The sequence below is a fragment of the Centrocercus urophasianus genome, unplaced genomic scaffold, assembly GCF_019232065.1.
Source record: "Centrocercus urophasianus isolate 14NV4802_14NV808 unplaced genomic scaffold, USGS_Curo_1.0 seq_16, whole genome shotgun sequence".
Lineage (NCBI taxonomy): Eukaryota > Metazoa > Chordata > Aves > Galliformes > Phasianidae > Centrocercus > Centrocercus urophasianus.
Genome location: NW_024884711.1, coordinates 14,653,700 through 14,671,918, shown reverse-complemented (window position 1 = coordinate 14,671,918; position 18,219 = coordinate 14,653,700). Strand labels below are relative to the sequence as shown.

At 40.3% G+C, this 18,219-nt stretch overlaps 1 protein-coding gene across 1 annotated transcript in view; it reads right to left on the bottom strand.

Annotated features, from left to right (window-relative positions):
• The window catches only part of COLQ (collagen like tail subunit of asymmetric acetylcholinesterase), a 36,702-nt gene that overhangs the window by 9,212 nt on the left and 9,271 nt on the right, over nucleotides 1–18,219 (bottom strand). Inside the window, 12 exon segments of the mRNA XM_042817229.1 lie at nucleotides 370–509; nucleotides 2,162–2,258; nucleotides 6,048–6,128; nucleotides 6,778–6,813; nucleotides 7,549–7,593; nucleotides 8,234–8,260; nucleotides 9,263–9,325; nucleotides 11,414–11,485; nucleotides 13,070–13,096; nucleotides 13,781–13,825; nucleotides 16,409–16,513; nucleotides 18,062–18,174. Of these exon segments, the coding sequence (XP_042673163.1) occupies nucleotides 370–509; nucleotides 2,162–2,258; nucleotides 6,048–6,128; nucleotides 6,778–6,813; nucleotides 7,549–7,593; nucleotides 8,234–8,260; nucleotides 9,263–9,325; nucleotides 11,414–11,485; nucleotides 13,070–13,096; nucleotides 13,781–13,825; nucleotides 16,409–16,513; nucleotides 18,062–18,174 (851 nt within the window).

The following is an 18,219-nucleotide window of genomic DNA, read 5'->3' as shown; positions in this document are numbered from 1 at the left end:
TGATAAATAAGCAAGAAGTAGATGCTTCCTTCACCAGCCAATCTGAAATATACTGCAGTTGACTGAAATAAAAAGAACAGATCGTGTGTGCAGTAAGAAAAGAGCATCCTCATGGTAAGAGAAAGGTTTCTAAAAAGGTGCCGCATTACTGGTGGTTTGAAACTGCTGCATTTCAGCACCTCCATAACATAACCCTCAGATTGGTTGAGAGACCATATACTTGAGCACAGATTGATCGGGTGCTGGACGTAATGCATTGCCCAGATACAGCCATCTTCCTGTTACATCCAACGTGGTAGTTAATACAATGATTCTTATAATAAAAGCATGTTGAGAACCATTCACATCCTCTCCCAGAAATCTGCTTACCGCAGGGACTTTTGGATACCTGTGTCCAAACACAGACTCCTCATATGGTGGATTATTCACATGTTGTGGGGGTCTGCAGTGGCATCTTCCTGGAGGTCCTGGAAGTCCTCTTTCCCCTTTTGGTCCTATTGCAAATTGCCCTAGGAAGCAAAAAACTCTGTTGCACTGTTATGAAATTAACAAACAAAACCCAAACACAGCCTTAGTGGGAAAAGTATGGTCAGGTGGATGTATGTGTTCACATAAGTTTAGAGTTTTGTTTCTCCCACAAACAATACTGAGAATGGAAGTACTTTCCAGAATCACCAATTCCAGCACTTCAGAAGAAAGAATTTGTGCCACAATCATCTTTCAGATCACACTTTAACCACTATTTTGGAGAAAGAGAATTGCCATTTGCTTAAGATTTCCAGGCAAAAATCAGCCTGGTCAGAACAGCTTTGTGGTGAGTTTGGTAAGACTGACATTAAGTCAGTCTCTGTAGATGTCCACAACACATTGTGGACACTTCAACAGTGTTGTTTCAAAGGCTTTTGTATAGGAAAACTGAACAATAAACAAAGGAGTGCTACAACTAAATACATAAAAACCAACTGCTTTTTGACTTTCAAACTCTGGGAAGGATGTAGTGCTCTGCAGAATTAAATATGAGCCAACATGTTCATATTGCAAGCAGTGATATTATTACAGGAAGGTCATTTAGGACAAGAATTTATATTCTAGAGGGAAAAGACCAACAAGCCTGATACATAAACTTTCTGGGGATGCAATAAATCCTTTTAAAAGCAATCTCAAGATCCTGGCCTCCTTCCCATCAGCATGGTAAAATTCTGTCCTCTGAAAACTTCCAGCTGAATTACTCAGGTTAACGGTATTTTGTACTGAGAGACAAGAGATGTGTAGATGTTGAAGCAGCCTCAGCTTTGAAGATGTACCATTTCCATTAGTACCATTTGGAAGAGGATTTCTGTCCACTGATGTGAGCAAGAGAAGAAAAAGGGAAAAGAAAATGGAAAGAAGACATCAAATTGCCGAGGTACAAACTGCTCTTGTCCGTTTGTGACAACAGCTGTTTCCAGCTGAGCTTGCCTTTCTTTACCAACACTTGAGCATATATGCAGGTTGGGAAAACACTTCCATTTTCACTGAATATTTTGTGTACAATCCTTCATGTCTATTCTTGGTCTCACAAGAAAAAGCAAGCTGCTCAGAGTTTCTGTGAACATAGTTTTGAAGTTGTACAATAATCAACTATGAGCTTTTCTTATGATTTCCACAATACGCAGAAATGAAGACAGCATACATCTACAGCACTTATTAAAAAGAGATATTTTTATCATCGGTTTTTCCTTTAACTCTTACCTCAGTCCTTCTCTTGAGTCTCACCTACTTTACTTGTACAGAGTTGTACGGGGTAAATATGTCCTGGCTGATTAGAAATCTCGATTTTTCACTGTAAGCCAGGACATCTAGAGAAGCAGCAGATGATAGAGACCAGCCAGTCCCTTCAAGACTGCCGGATAGCTTTTCATCATCCCCATCTGCCAAAATTCCACATGAACCATCTAGGCCAGGTTTTTGGTTTTATTTGAGGCATCAAAAGTCACAATGTAGGCATTAGAGTCAGATTTAAAGCCCTTATAATGGATAGCGAAGGCATGATGTGCCTTGCAGAGAAAACTGTCCTTATTGTTGGTGGATCATTTTTTGTAGAGGCTACATACGCATATGCATTGAGTCGGGAGGGGTGGGGAGGATGGACACTGCATAAGATGGGCTGATCCCCACTTACCTAATCCTGAAGGTCCAGGGGGGCCTGGCTGGCCAGAAGGACCAGGCCTTCCAGGTGGGCCCATGATACCCACAGGTCCAATGTCTCCCTTTTGCCCCTAAGAAAGAGGAGACATTCATTTATTTCCTAAGCAATTAATGTCACATAAGTTCCCCCAGCCTGCACTGGCTTCCCTTTCAAGAAAGCCAATGCATCTACCAATAGGAGAATACATAATGAACTTCATAGCCATCATTCCAGAGAAGAGAGGTGTTGTCCTCTTCTACTTGGGTCCAGGCAGGACTTCTCCTTCTGAAAGTGAAAAGTACCAGCAGATCTGCTCGGTGTGCAGTCAGGGATCACCCTGATCTTATTTCAGTCATTCAGGGGCTTTCCTTCAAGGATGCCTTTTTATCCCTGTCATTCCCTAGGAGGCAGTGCAGCTCAGAGACAAGGGGCTGGTGGAGCTGAAATCCTTGGTAAGTGGCTCTGACTTCAGGGGCATAGGCTGAGTTTGCAGGGTAGACTAAGAAATTGATTCACTGCACCTTCAGAAAGAGAAAATTAAATAAGGAGTCCACAAGGGCTTCTACAGTGACATTTCCCAGTCTTAAGGCATGGATCTTCAGAAGAACACTAATTACTTGGAGACCCACAGTATTTTCAGAAGTACGTTAGAACCTCAATTCATGTATCCCCTTGGCTGTTGCTGTGAATATACCTTTGTTAACAAATCACTGCAAGGCAAGCAAGGGATTGCTTTTGCAAAGTGTAAGCTAGCACACAGTGACTGCCCAGCTGTACGCTGACAAATGATGTTGCTCTGGAGCCTTATCACTCGGTCAAAATGCTGTAAAATTATCTATAGAAGACAAGTTTATAGAGTTACCACACAATAATGTAATATTCTGTAAAATCAGCCCTAATTTGCCTCAGGGAAGCTTGTTTGTGTAGCCATACCATGAGGCATTTGAAAGTTTTACCCTAGACCTATTCAACACCTCCCTATTTTTGCTCCAGAATTTAATATGGTGACACTTATTAAAAATAACTATATTTATCTTCCTGCTCATATTCTCTCCGAGGCTTGCATTTCTCAGCTTTATATTTCAGAAGTGTGTTACATAGCTTAAAGCTGAGATAACTGATTTTATTCTTATGTAACAGTGTATCATTTAGTAAAACAAAAATGTGCTGTGCTATACTCCTTTCAATGGCATTGAGATTAATTCCTTCAACAGAGTGATTTTGAGTTAATGTTCATTCAAGGACAGATGATGGGCAGTTGTATAGCTAATTTCAGAGTAATGAAGCATACATAGTAATATATGCCAAAATAATTTGTTGTTACAGAATATCCCGCATCCCACGAATACATCTGAATGTCTCTTGCACCATTTCAACAGAGGAAGGTTATTTTTTTTTTTTTTATGGCCCATAAAAAACTAATTGAATATTTGCTTTGTTTAATTCTATTAGATAAACTCTGTGCCATTAAAATATTCCAGGATTTATGTGAATGTCAGCAATGTTGATCACTAATTGCTTCTTACATCACGCAACAACAATACAGAAAACTGGCAGACCAAGACTTTGAAACCTTCAAAGAAAACATTGGGAAATCTTATTCCCCCCCACTGTAAGAATCTAGCAGAGAAATCCAGTGCTATTCTGACATATGCTGCTTGAAATTTAGCTGAACTCTGTGACTCCTGTTTTGGAGGAATGCCTGCTTAATGCTCTCTTGCTTAGCATAGGTAGACTGAAGGACTTGTGACCATACCATTCAAAAAGTTGATATTTACAGTCCTCTCCCTTTTTTCTGAAGTAATCTTGACTAAAAGTTTAAGTCATTCCTCCTTCACAAAGGAAATCCTAAACTTGCTCCTCAGGAGTCAACTCTCAAGTCACGGAGCTTTGAGTGTTATGAATTGTTTGGGGACAGTGAGGCTGTGATGGCTTGTGGCTCCCAACTCTTGGCCACCATTTAGGAAGAACTTGCCCCCGAGGCACAGCAGAATTGAAGAAGTGAATGCGATCATCAAGACGTATCTCAAAATGGAAGTGGAAATGACACCTTCCTAATTTAGCTGCTTTCATCTGGAGATGTCAGCTGGATCAAGAGACAGGAAATGGCTCCATGTTGATGGAAAACATCAGCTGAACAAACAGCCAGATAACTACAGCACTTAAAGGCAGCAGTCAGATCTACACAGCCTTAAAATGCCACCTGCAGTTTTACGTTTTGTTTTTTAAAGTTTTTTTGTGGTTTTATTGTACTTTTTTTTTAAGAGGAGAAAGGAAATAAATAGTTCATTAATTACAGAAGGAGAAGCCCTGTTTTTCTGCAGAAGATCAATGCTGAAATTGCTTTCAAGGTGACAGATAGGGGTTGTATAACCAAGCCTCCATGAATCCCTACTTCAGTGCAAGACTACATTTCTTTCAGTCACACTGATTGCTGCCCTGACCCACAACATCCTATGTGACTGCTTTTTGATCCACACATTGTGTAATGTGACAAAATGCCTAAGATCACGTATAAAGTCCTCTTGGAAAAAAAGGGACACTGCACTGTTTTCCTGTTGATCTGCAGGCACTCTGTCTTTTCTCTGCCTTATGCTACAGAACAATATTCTGTGCACATCCCTTGTGTGAGGAAGAGATGAGCACAGCTTACATTGCACAGACTTAGACTGCACATATCTTCTTTATGTGATGACTTAGCACCCAACATCCAATTTTTATTTTTCCCCACATTGAGTTTTCTTTCTCTTCAGATATAAGCTGACAACATTAGACCAACAGCAAAGCAAGCTTGTGCCTCTGTCTGCAATGCTGGGCATAACCAGACTGCAAATAAAACCACAGCATCTACGAGCTCCAGTATCTGAGCAGACACATGTTAAAAACAGTGTCAATACAGCAGGAGTCTGTTCCCTGCCCTGTCAGAGGAAAGAAAATAGACTCCACAGATGGCAGTTCAGAGCAGGAAAGGGACTACTCTCCTTGGCATCAGGTTGGACTTTGTGTCTACTCTCCCCTTTCCTCCACAATGTCATTGCCTCTAATAAATATACAAGGAAAGATGAAATTCAAGAGGTTTATCTGGTGACTTGAATAGGCAGCTATCACTAACACTATTACCCTCTTGGAAAATGCAGTGTTGGAGAAGCCAACACACAATTCCCAATCCTTACAATTAATCTGAAAGTTTAAAAAAATCAGTTCAGCCAACACAATTATTTTGATCCCCAAATAAGGAGCATGTGCAACCATTTCATCTCTAAGACACTTTCATAAAATATCACTGCCCCTTAATGTCAGTGCATGTCTTCCTGAGCAGACCCCTGGCATGCTGTACTACAGTGAGAAGTATCACATAAATATCCTTGTCTAACAATTAAATATTGTTCTAGTATTAAATGAGAGAAAAAGGGGTGCTGCAGTGCTTTGATTCTTTGCACTCTTTCAGACATCTTCAAAGCCTTGCAGCTCTGCAAGATGGTCTGTGTCACCAGCACCAAGCCTGGCCAAAGCCTCATAGAATTAAATGGGATGCAGTGGACAGAACAAATCCAGTTTGTCCCACTCTCCAGTTATCAGATGGGATTCAGAGTGTAGCTCTGTGATTTTTAGGATTCAAAGGGTCTACTCTTTAGGTTCAAGGTATGCTTTGATTATATTCAATGAACTAGTTATCAAACTAGGCAAAAAGCTACTTGAGCTATGCTGCACAGCAAGGGATTTGAGCATGGAAGACAAGACTTGGACATGCATGCAAGGTGCTACAGTCCTGCCAGTGGGACCAAGAGCAAGGCGCCCACACAAACCACACAGTCATACCCCACCATCATACACACACTGAGAAATGCAGGGAACTGAAAAGGAAACACCAAGGGCCTACTTGTTTGCCTCGTTTTCCAGGTCTTCCTATAGGTCCTCTGTGTCCTGGTGCTCCAGATTGTCCCTTTGGGCCCATCTCTCCCTTGGTGGGTGAGGAGGGAAAGAAAAAGAACATAAGTAGAGCATACTTGCCTTCTATGGCACAGCAGATGGCTGATGTTTTTGTTCATGCAATTCTTGCAATTATGTTGACATTGTATTTTTCTTGGAAATTCACAACATATTTTAAAACAAGAGTAAGGCCAAAAACATCTATTTTATCAAAATTTCCTTGAAAGATTCCTCTTTAAAGAGGAAGCTGAATGGGAGACCAGAAATATTCTAAAAGGGAGGTGAAGACCAGCAAAACTCTCCAATATCATGTTTGCTGTTAAGATGCACATTTGGAATTGCAGGATTAGAAAAATAAGTGAAAAATAAAACCCAAACAAACAATTAGGCTGCTCATGAATATATATCATGTGCCTGACTATGTTAAATAGAAAGAAAATTGTGACTAAACCTACATTCTGTGAAAAAAAGAGAAAAAAAAGAGAAAAAACAAGCAGATAAATCTTGGGTTTTCTCCTAAAGGAAAAAAAAAAAAAAGAATTTGATCACATCTAAGAAGTGCTCATCATTGAGTCAAGCAAGACTTTCAATGCCTTATGCCTTCCAGAATGTCTCCAAAGCCATTTATTGACTGTATGCCAGCACTTACTGCAATTCCCCAATATATTGTGCCCACTTACTTTCTGTCCCAGCATTCCGGGGGAGCCTGTTTCTCCCTGCAAAATGAAGAGAGAAAAATCATCAAAATAATCGGAGTGATCTTTGACAAAGCAGCACCAATTTAGGCCTTTAAGGAAAAATTAACAATGCCATGTACTGGTATCAGTTAAAAACAAACAAATAAACCTACAATGTGATTCATCAGTAGCAGTGACAGTTAGAATTGTTCTGGATTTACAAGATTTTTCTATAAAGATCCTCGGATAGTAACACTGATCCTTTGTTTGATCCTCCACAGCCTGCTTCTTCTTGGCCAAAACCACACCAGTTGTGCTTCTGTCCGCAGCCACTTGGACAATGCCCACAGTTTGTCTTTGGGAATGGCAATTCTCCGTTTACATCAAAAGGAATTTGCTTTTCTTTTCTTTGTTAAAGACCTCCCAACCCACAAATAGACTTCCTTTTTTTTTTCCCCCCTTTTCATTTTTCTTTTTCTCTTTTCTTTTTCTTTTCCCTCTTTTTCTCTTTTTTCTTTTTCCTTACAGTAGTATCATCTCACCAGCTAAAAAACATTTGTCAAGCCATCACTGTTCTGTTCTATACAAGTCAGGAGTGCCACTTGCCTTGGGGTAGGTGGGGTACATGGACACAGAGGACCACATAATGTGGGACCACTGCCTTCTTACCGTCCCAGGAACATGCTTCCATGTCACCCCTCTTTTTTGCTATCAGAAATACCTCAGTGTTAACGCACTCATTCAGCTAAAACTCACAGTCATCTGGAAAAGTACCTGGTCTCCTTTGACTCCTTTGTCACCCCTGTCCCCTCTGGAACCCTGGTGAGAGATAACAGGGTAGCAACAGCGTAATTACTATCATTTCATGAGGAAATGAAAAACATTTATCCTATGTGAGGCATTATTTGTCATGGCGCACAATGCAGTAGTATCTTCAGGTGAGGTGCACAGTAGATAACCTAAAATGTTCCCTTATTACCTTCATTGACATTACAATAGGATTAAGAGTCAGACTAGTAGAAAAAGGCACTTATTCTCCTCAGATAATTACTTTAAATATGGGCTTCCTTTGATGCAGTACTTGAGACTTAATTGTTTCCCGAATTATCTTCATTGAAACTCAGACCCCACTGAATGACAAAAATAAGTCTCTGCGTCAAAGAATATAGCCTAAATAAACCCAATTAACAATTAAGGATCATTATACCCATGCTAGAGATGGGGAAACTGTAGTGGGGCTCGCTGTAGTAACTTGTTCACAAGAAAACGGGGTGTAAGACTCATTTCTTCAGCATCTCACCCCAAGTCACAAGACCGTACACCTTTTGCACTGCATCTTTGCATTTCTTAACGAGACCTTCAGCCATCACTCCATCAAAATTCGACTTTATTTTTAGTTACTGGTTTTAGACAACTGTTCCCAATTGCAAATTACACGTTATTCTATTGTTACACTGACCTTTTCTCCTCTAGTTCCTGGAAAACCCTAAAGGGAATGACAGATATTTTAATGCTTCTCACTTTCAAGATTACCAAAGAAGCAAATTCATACCTTGCAGATTTAAAGTGAAGAAATGAAGCACAAGTAATTAATTGCATCTACTTGTAACAGCAAAATTATATTTATAGCTTATGGAAGTGCACTGAAAATAATTATGAAATAAGAATTAAAGGCAAGACAAATCAGCCCAAAAGCTATGGTGAAAAAAGCCAGTTAAAGCCAGCCGATTCAATATTGCTTTTAAAACTAAAACAAGGGAAATCAAATGTAACTGAAAGTGAATGAAACTACAATTAATAATCTAAACTAATTTTAGAAATAATCTTCTTTTCTTTCTCCCTGTAGAACATCCTTAAATTACATTTAAGCCCTCATCTGAGTGAAGATTACTATAAAGCTGAGTTTCCCTTTAAGAAAAATACAGCAAATTAGCTGTGCCCAGCTGTTCTTTCCATTGCTTCATCTGACTAATCTACATACATAATTTTTATCAAGTTCCTTAAAGCGTTGTGGCATACATTTTGTTAAAGCAGAAGCCATGTTATAGAAAATGATGCGCAGATAACAGACCCTCCCGACCAAACTGAGCTTACTATCCAAATGTCAACACATACACATAGCTTTAGTAGAAGATACAAACGTTCTCCAGTCTTCTGAGGTGGGTGAAAACCATTGCAGGTATGAGTTAATGGCGGAGGTATACTGAAGAACTGCAGTATTCCAGTGGGATTGTTACATATTTGCTTTGCTTTTAAAATAAATTTTCGCATTATGCAGTAACTTGCACCAGAGCATTTTTATGAAAAGCCAAAAATGCAGCCAAGCCCAACCAAAAAACACAGCCTTGCTTGAAGGAGAACTTGCACCTCTAGCTGTATTTAAAAAGCTATGTCTTGATAAATGCTTTCCAGCAAATTTATGAGGGAAGCAGCTGTCAGCAGAGCGTTAGAAACCAACGTCTGAAAATGCAGCATTTGCTTAACAAACCTTGGAGCCCATTGGTCCTCTGGTACCTGGCAATCCCATCACACCCACATCTCCCTTTTCACCCTAAGGAGGTCAATAAAGAAAGTTACTGATTGTGGCTCTCTGCTGAAGTCATAGCTGAATGTCTGATTGATAGTTCAGTGTTCTGGGTTTTGTGACAAATACATGAGGCAAGTCTGACCTTCCTGTAACATAGTCAGAGTTCTTATTGCATTTGTGTTCTATCTGTGACCTCATGTATTCTCTTGTTCTCCTATTTTCTTGGGTGTGCAATTTGTGCTTCAGTTTTGGTAGATGCCATTAAGTGACATGAAAGCAAATAAGCAGCAGAAGTACATCCTTTTTCTACATCAAGTTGCACTGTTTCTTCCAAACATCACTTCTACTGAGTTGCAGAAAAGAAAGGTATTTTGTTGCAAGCCTTTATGGCTTGAAGAGGCATGATTACTTTTATCATCATTCTGAGATATAATGGGCTTTACAGTGGTTTAGATACAATAAATCATGTAAAGGCTTTACAATATCCTCTCTGGCTGCTGCCACTAATTATACCTAAGGGCAGACTCTGCAGACATGCAACAGCCCTACCAACAGAACACAGTTAACTCTCTTTCCCAGCACTAGAGAGGATTTTCATGTTGGCTGCTGCCTCAGCAGTTCAGAAAAGACCCGAAGAAACAAAGTAGAAGAAATACAGATTGGACAAGAGTGTGTCTGACAAAGAGGAAGTAGATCCAACCAAAGAAATAGAAGGCAGAGATGAGAACGTGGCTTAAAACAAAGCAAAACAGTTTGCAGGGTATTTACAGCAAGAATAAAGTGCAAAGAATGACTATAATGAAGGTGGCTATCAGATTATGCGAAGGTCAGAGATCAGAAGAAAAAGGAAAGAGAGATACGACCGAATATTACTCCTGAATGTGAGAAATGCTTCTGGAAGTGCAATGAAAAAAGCTATAGCAAAGAGGTATTAAAAACAAATTTAGACAGTCTTCAGAAATATAACTAGAGCTTATACTGAAAAGAAAAAAAAAAAAAAAAGCAAAATGAATGAGTTTTGACTGCTCCACTCTCAGGACCGTGTGGAAAGTAGGTAGCAGTATCTTCCTTCTGCCCTCACTGCTCCCACTGCAGGAAATCTCCGCAGTGCTTTTGGGAGGACACCATTCCCTGTCTCTCAGTTCAAAGTGAACTTTGGCTCCTTTTTAGTACACTGACTGAAAAGCACAGTTCCTTGCCTACACTCCCACATACTATGCAGAATATGATGCTCCTCATCTAACACAACCATAAGGAGCTTGAGGGTCTGCTTCCCAGGTATGGCTTGAATTCAGAAGTTGTTTACTATTATTCCTGCAGCAGCAAAATGTATGGCATCGTGTCCTCTGAGATGGGCTAGCAGCTATGATGGAGTGAATGAACAGTCAAAGATTCCCTCAAAAATGCCGTTTGAAAATAAGCATAATATGCCATCATTTTGCCTGATACATCCTGGATAGATAAAAGCAGGTTATCTATCTCAAGTGTCCCAGCAGAAACCTTGTGTTTAGTAGCTCCACTGTAGATCTGCATATCTGTGTTAGGTAAAACTCAGAGGACTGTTCTGCAGCTTGGTTTATAACAAATGGAGTAATCACTCTGCAATAGTAAAGTATGTCCTGCCATTACTACTGCTATTAGCTACAAAAACTCACTGGAATGAATGTCTGCTTGTATGGGAGTGAGGTCAAAGAACACATTATTAATCCACGTGGTCTGTAATCCTTTTCCCCTGAAAGTAGCCTGACATTTTCCCTTTATATTGTCAAAGTATATTCAAGCAAAGAGATCATCAAGAACAGTCATAAGAGACAATGGCCAGTTTTGAAACACTGATTCACGTGTTTGTGAAACAACAGTGGTTATCAGTGAGTCTTTATTAGACTTGATTTTCAATTTACCTGTGACATGTTTTAAGTGCTGCATGGGGTTAGGCTGATTGTGCAGTGTAAGGTTTTTGCAGAGCAGTGTAAGAAATCAGGCAAGCACTGAGTGTCCTCACACTGCTTCACCTCCCCAGTCTCCAGCAGAGTGGTGTACAGGCTTCCTAAGCAGCCCTTGTGTTCAGATCATGAAGTTTAGTAGATTATCCTATATTAATTTCAGTCTTACCTTCAGTCCCACAGGTCCAGGCCATCCTATTGGTCCTGGCATCCCAGGGACACCCGGGGGACCTGGTCTACCCTTGAACGGAAAACATTGGTTACAACAATTCATGTAACATCATTCTACACACAGGTCTACACTGCAGAAAGTAGATATGGAAGGATATTGTATTTTCAGGAAAACATCTGCAAATGCTTCTTTACTATAAAAAAACACTGTTTTATATTCATAATACTGTTTGCATTACCGCCAGATGAAATGCGGACTCACAGAAGTATCAATTTATACTGATTCAAATAAGTAGATCAGCTACAGAGAAATCTACATTTAATCAAAATAACCACTAGGGGAAAAAAAAAAAAGCCAATATTACTAACTTTGACCTTACTCTCATTTAAAGCAAACAATATAGAACAAATGCATCACAAAGACCTCCAAGAAGTGCATTTTATAGTAAGAACAGACCCAAACCTTTAACTAAGATATTCCTCTTCTTATTCCTCCAATATTTTCATTCTGAGCAGTCATACTCACATACAATTGTTCTTTATCACCTACTACATGATTTGCAATAATACAAGAAGTTATTTATCTCTTTTAACTACTGCCTGTAATTCACTCTTTGGCTAGCTCCTAAAATGCTGCAGATTAGTGCTATTCCACTGTTTATATCATTTGAAAATACAATCCTGGAAATCTGATCACAGCTTTGAAGCTAACAGAGACCTCCCTTGAGCCAGGCAGCTTTTAGCAGGAATTACACTGTTTTTATACTGTATTGGTAGCTTCTCCTTTGGGACCTATCAGTATTTGTCAGAAGTGGAAGTACACCACGGTTTGAGGTTTGCACTCTCTTGTAACTTGATGGGTGACTCTCTCTGAGACATTAATTTTGATGATTTTTATACAGATAATACCTTTGCTTACTGTGGGATGTTTGAAATGCAGATAAATCTACAAATCTCTTTGTTTATATGTATCCTATTTATTAGAATCATTGATCAGTAGCTGCCTTTGCTTATTATTAGAACAGTATCTCTTTTCCTGGTTAGTGACTACCCCCTGCATATCTCTGATTTCATCCTGCATTTCTGTCTTCTTTTAAAATTAATTACATTAAATGGAAGCACTTTTAGTAACTGAGATAACATATTCTGTTTCATCACACTTAGGGGCACATATTTTTGACAATGTATCATGGCTCATATGTCAACAAGCACAGGATTGTAGTCAGCATATTGCATCGGTGCCAAAGCTCTGGAAGTGTAATCATTAATATCCATTCCTCCATAGGGGCTGTTGGGTCCATCCCGGCCCTGCTTTCAAGAAGTAAAAAGTTTGATTTGGCTTTGTTGGTTTTGTTTATTTTTATCTTTTATGGTAGGTCCTATACTCTGCTTCCCTTATCCACAGAGAAGTAGTTCAGGTAATTTCCCGCTCTTGTTATTGTCTGGCTGGAGGTGGATGCTCTTATTAATGGAATTAACTGAATTAAACCAGCTGTGGCAGCTCTCCAGCCCTGCACCCAGAGCTCCCTGCCATCTCCTGGCTGTTGGAGCAACACAGGCAGGGTGAACTTCAATAATTGCCAATTTATATTCAGTGTTTGCCTGTGCATGTCAAGTGTTGGGCTGGTGTCCGAGGCAGCACCTTCATCCATACCTTTCTTCCCGGCCTGCCAATCTCCCCCTGCCAGAAAAAGGAATGTGTTAGACATATCACACAGACCACAGAGGCTCTTTAGTCAATGCATTTATAAAGAGCACTGGGAATACCTTTGCATTCAGAACTTTTTTTCCAGAAGTAAAATGAGAAGAATTACTTTAAAGCTCCTAGGCTTTTCCTGCACTCTCAGCCCTGAATCTACAGCCACTTCCTTATGAAGAAAAGCAGGCAATTGTGCCCAGTTTCAGGTAGGCATCATCATGGTACAAATGCTTTGCAAGTCTAAAGCCATTCATTAATATCAAAACTGCTTTTAACATGAGCTGGCCCACACAACCAACGCTGTGTGGGTGAGCTCTGTCCCTCATGTCTTCCCAGAGGAGGAGGTGTTTTAAGTACAGGGATTAGTAAGAGCACTGATTTGGCACACAAGCTGCTCTCTCAACCATAGTGTAGAGACAGATAGTTGTCATGAGAAGCCATAAAAAAATATTTTGAGACTGAAAGTCAACATTGGAAGATAAAGCCTTAAATTATAGCTTCAAATCCATCCATAGATTTACATTCAAATAAAGCAAATCCCCATATGTATTTATGTCCCATCATAGACTAAACAGACATGAAAAAAAGTACGTGCAACACCCTCCCTTCAATTCTTTTCCTTGACTTCTCAAAACCACACCAAACTTCATAACAACAGGCACTTACTTTCTCCCCTTTTGGTCCCATTATACCAGGAATTCCTTGTGGACCCTAGGGAGAGAAACAACTGCTGTTATTGAGCTGTATCTGTGAGAAGGCACCAGGACGTCACCTTCCCTCAACCCACAGCCCAGTGGGTGTCAATGGGGAATGATGTAAACCCACAAGGTCAGGGTGTTGAATGTGCTATTTGAACACTGTCTCTAAATGCCAGGTCTGTGTCATTTCTGAAGGCAACTGGAGAGTTGCACTGACATGGGAAGTGCAGGGGCATCTCCTAAACAAAGAAAATAGGAAGAAAAAGGACCTAAGGCATAGGAAAGATCGTAGAATCATAGAATATCCTTAGTTAGACGAAACCCACAGGGAAAACTGAGTCCAACTCCTAGCTCTACACAGGACCATCCAAAAATCAGATTCCATGAGTGAAAGTTTTGACCCAATATTTTTTGAAATCAGTCAGTGTGAGACCCTTACCACTGCCCTGGTGCTCAGACTCCCTCTGGTACACAACCTTTTTCTGATATCCAACCCTCCTGCTTAAACAAATCATAAATTTCTAGTTAAACAGGAAACTTAATTTTTTTATTCTCTGCAGCCTCCTGCTGCTTGGTGTGCAGCCCAGATGTAAGCTGTTCAGAGGAAATACTTGTTTTCTGTGAGCAATTTAAAAAACCATGAATCTGTGTTTCCCATGTTGTGTGAAGCTGCCTTTCAAAGATAAACAACAGCAGCTTTTTGAACATCTTTTCTTACTTCCCCGAAATTATAACTGAATGAAGAGATGCGGCTTTGGGAAGCATAAATAATGGGCAAGGATGACATAATTTGAAACTCATGGTTAGAAAAGACAAAAAACGTCTTTGAAATAAAGACTGACCAAGCCTCACACATCTGTTTAAGCCACAAAACATTAAGATATTTCTCTCTCTCATGTGAGGCATATTCCCCTTTCAGAAGATTTCTTAACCCATGGAGACCTTGAATCCCAGCTCAGAAAAAAACAGCTTTGTCTCTGGAGTGCTTCAGTCAAGAGATCCCCGTTTGTTTCCGAATGACTAAGGGAAATCCCATGAGCCACACTGAAAGGAGCATTATGTTCACCATACAAATTGCTCACTTTAGGTTTGGAGCCTCGCTGTCTTATACCATGCAAAACATGATGCAAATTGTACATGAGCAGGAGCAAACTGTATCCTCAAATGTAAATTACTCCAACTATTTTAGTCGGCAGAGTTATTTTAGGCTTTCAATAGTGTAAATCAGAATGTAGCTGATTATAGTCTGAATCAAAGTTTATCTACTTTTTTTTCATTTTATGCTAGGTTAAACACGGGAGGAATTACACGCAGAGTCACATCATTATAAATTTATTTATAAATTAATTCTCCTTATTATGACAAATTCACACACTTATAGCAGAAAGCAATCCAGAATTAATTCTTAGATTATTTTTAGCAACAGTAACATTTATTTTTCCATGACCATTGACACAAGTTTGTTGTCCAGAGGATTACTGGCTCTAACATTGTTCTAGAAAAAAAACCTCATACTTAAGAATTCCAAAGCGATCTTAAACCCATCCTACTGTCTGTGCTGTGATACAATCTGTTGGCCTACTCCATTTAAAAACATTCTTGGAGGGATCACAGATAATTCATTTGTGAGGTTAATTATCAGTTGGATCTTGCAAAACAACAGAATGGATATGATGGTTCTTCCCGTTCAAATCAGAGATGGTACAAAGAGGTTTTTTTTTTTCAAAAAGACAATCTGGTGAAGACTGAAAAACCAACAGCTTCTTCCACATGTGTTGCAGCTCTAGATGGTGGCCAGCCACACCACAGGGCTGCTCCATAACGCAGAGAAGACTTTTCCCAGCACTGGGCAACACAAACATTTCTTTTACCATCACTTCTCCATGTCTCCTAATTTACATGCTAAATGACTTTCCCTTATGTTTTATTCTATATTGGATGGTACAGACTGGAATGCAAAAGCAGGTGGGTGGCATTCTCCTCAGTTTGGAGACTTTTACAGAAAATTCTCCCTTACATGTGGAACATTTTCTCAGTAGATTTCAGGCCTCCTGCCCTAACTGTACAAAGTGTAGAAAATGAAAGATCAAAAGGGCTGCCCAGCAAGCCAGGGGCAAAGACACACTGGATAAGCCTACATCTCCTGAGCCCCACCCAAAAGCCCTTCCTTGTCCCTAGCCTGCACTGTAGGTATTATCCTTTACAGGGAGGTACTCCACAAACCTTCAAGTTCATTGCACCTCAGTTCTGCAGGCTCTCTTCTCATGTAACGAGAGTCTAAAGCAAACAAATAAACCAACAAAGAGCCTCAGAAAGAGGTGATGGCACCTCTGGGGTTCTTCAGGGTTGCTACCCACTGTAAAACTCCATGAAAATGAAAGCTGAACTTCAAACTTGGAATATTCAGGGCAGGGATGAGAACACAAGGTAAAAAACCAACACGATTTATGCATAGTCATGTCAAAATGAATTTAAGCCAGAGCTTGATATGCTTATTAGGCTATAAAAGGCATTTACAGAAAACGTTTAACAGCATTATAAGGACTTTGGAGCGAGTGAGAGAGTACTGTGGTTTGGTCACAAATGCATCACTCACCTGGGGGCCAGGAGGCCCTGCAGGGCAACGTGACTCAGGCAGAGAGAAGGCCTGTGTTGTCTGGAGCTCTTGACACAACTCCTTCATGTCCAGATCAAGCAGCCTCTACGTAAGATAAAATGTACGAGTGAGCACTTACAGAAAACATGGAAAAATACACAGCCACTACAGCCTGAAGAGCACTTATTCACTGCCGTAGGGAGAAGCCTGTGATTTGTCACAAGGTTATCTTCATGGATGCTTCAACATTATCACTTCAGCATGGTGTTCTGTCCCATGTTTCCTCCTCCTTTTCCAGGCGCGCTGCAGCTGGGCTATCGCATCCCCCCTGAGCCAGCGTGGGACCCAGGGCTATTCTTAGCCTTGACCCTGCTCCCTCCATCACGCTTCACAAGTGGCAACTCCTCTCCAAAAATAGCAGCTTTGCTCTAATAATACAGGCTGCACTCAGAAGGGACATGGGCAGTGTGAACTTCGTTCCAGTAGATATCAACCAGGCACTCATTCACTGCCAACCAGAGGCAATTCCCTTGAAGACCAATAGATCTCTAATAATTTGACTTTAAAATTGGGCTTGCATGAGCAAACTGGTATGCTTATGTCCTATCAGAAAAGATACCTATCTCCCCTAGAAATAAAAGCAAGCACTGAAGCAGAAACACTGGGTTAATAAAGTTGCTCTACATCAACCAGGTGAAAAGCCATTTTCCAGAAAAATTCCAACCATAAACTTCAAAGTACAGAGTCCTCACTGAGAATTCACACAGCTCCCACTTTCCTAGTAACCACTTAATTAATTTTTTATTTTTATTTTTAATTTACGGGGAGATGGTGCCAGGAGTAATTTTCTATTCAGATTACTTTCTGGAATATTTGGTTGTGGTCCCAAACTCATTCTCACTGAGGGGCCTGAAGCAATATACCATGTTTCCTAAGGGGATCTTTTCTCTGAGTCTTCTTCCCAGGAAACCATGGCACAGGCAGGAGAGGGTTAGGCAAGGGATGAGTAAAGGTTTTGGGATGGGGAAATAATACACTGAGCTCAGTCCCATTATCTTTGAAGGCAACAGGGGATTTTATGCTGTATTTTTCCTTGAATTAGTTCTCATCAGAAATTTTTCTGATCACTATATGTATATAGTGCTTGTGATAATTGCTATATTTGGATATGGTAAATGAAGAGTAGAATTAAGAAACAGGATTTACTAGTAGGTGGAAAAATTCATTATGTTGGAATGGAAAACATATTGGAGGTAACAGGTCCTGGCAATAAGGGCATGTGGTCAAACTGCTGTACCATATACCCACTACATACCATGTACTATTTATGTTAACGTGTATGGATGGATACATACTGTATAAAGCAGGAATATCCATATGTGTGTGAGTGAAAAATCCATACCAGCTACTCAAACACACCCTTCATTTTTGCATAATGGTGGGAACAGATTCCACAGAAGGATTTCAGGACCTTTATGTAACAAAGGCAAAAGTGATGCAAAATAGGACATCTGTAGCCAGATCTGTAGCTGTCACAGCCAGAGGTGTTTGCTGAGTGACACCATGAAGAAGTGCTCAGAAAGGACGTGTCAGTCTTTGTCAAACATCAAAATGCATGTAAGAAGAAGAGGAAGGCCCCTCGGCCACACTTACAGAGCTCCAGTCGTGCCTGAGGCGCGGTGGCGGGAACATGGGCGGCGGCGGCGGGATGAGGAAGCAGCACGCTCTGTGGGGAGGCTGCTGCTTCTGTTCCAAACAAGGGAGATCTGTTCAACACAAACACGCATCCGTTGTCTTGAACACCACAAATA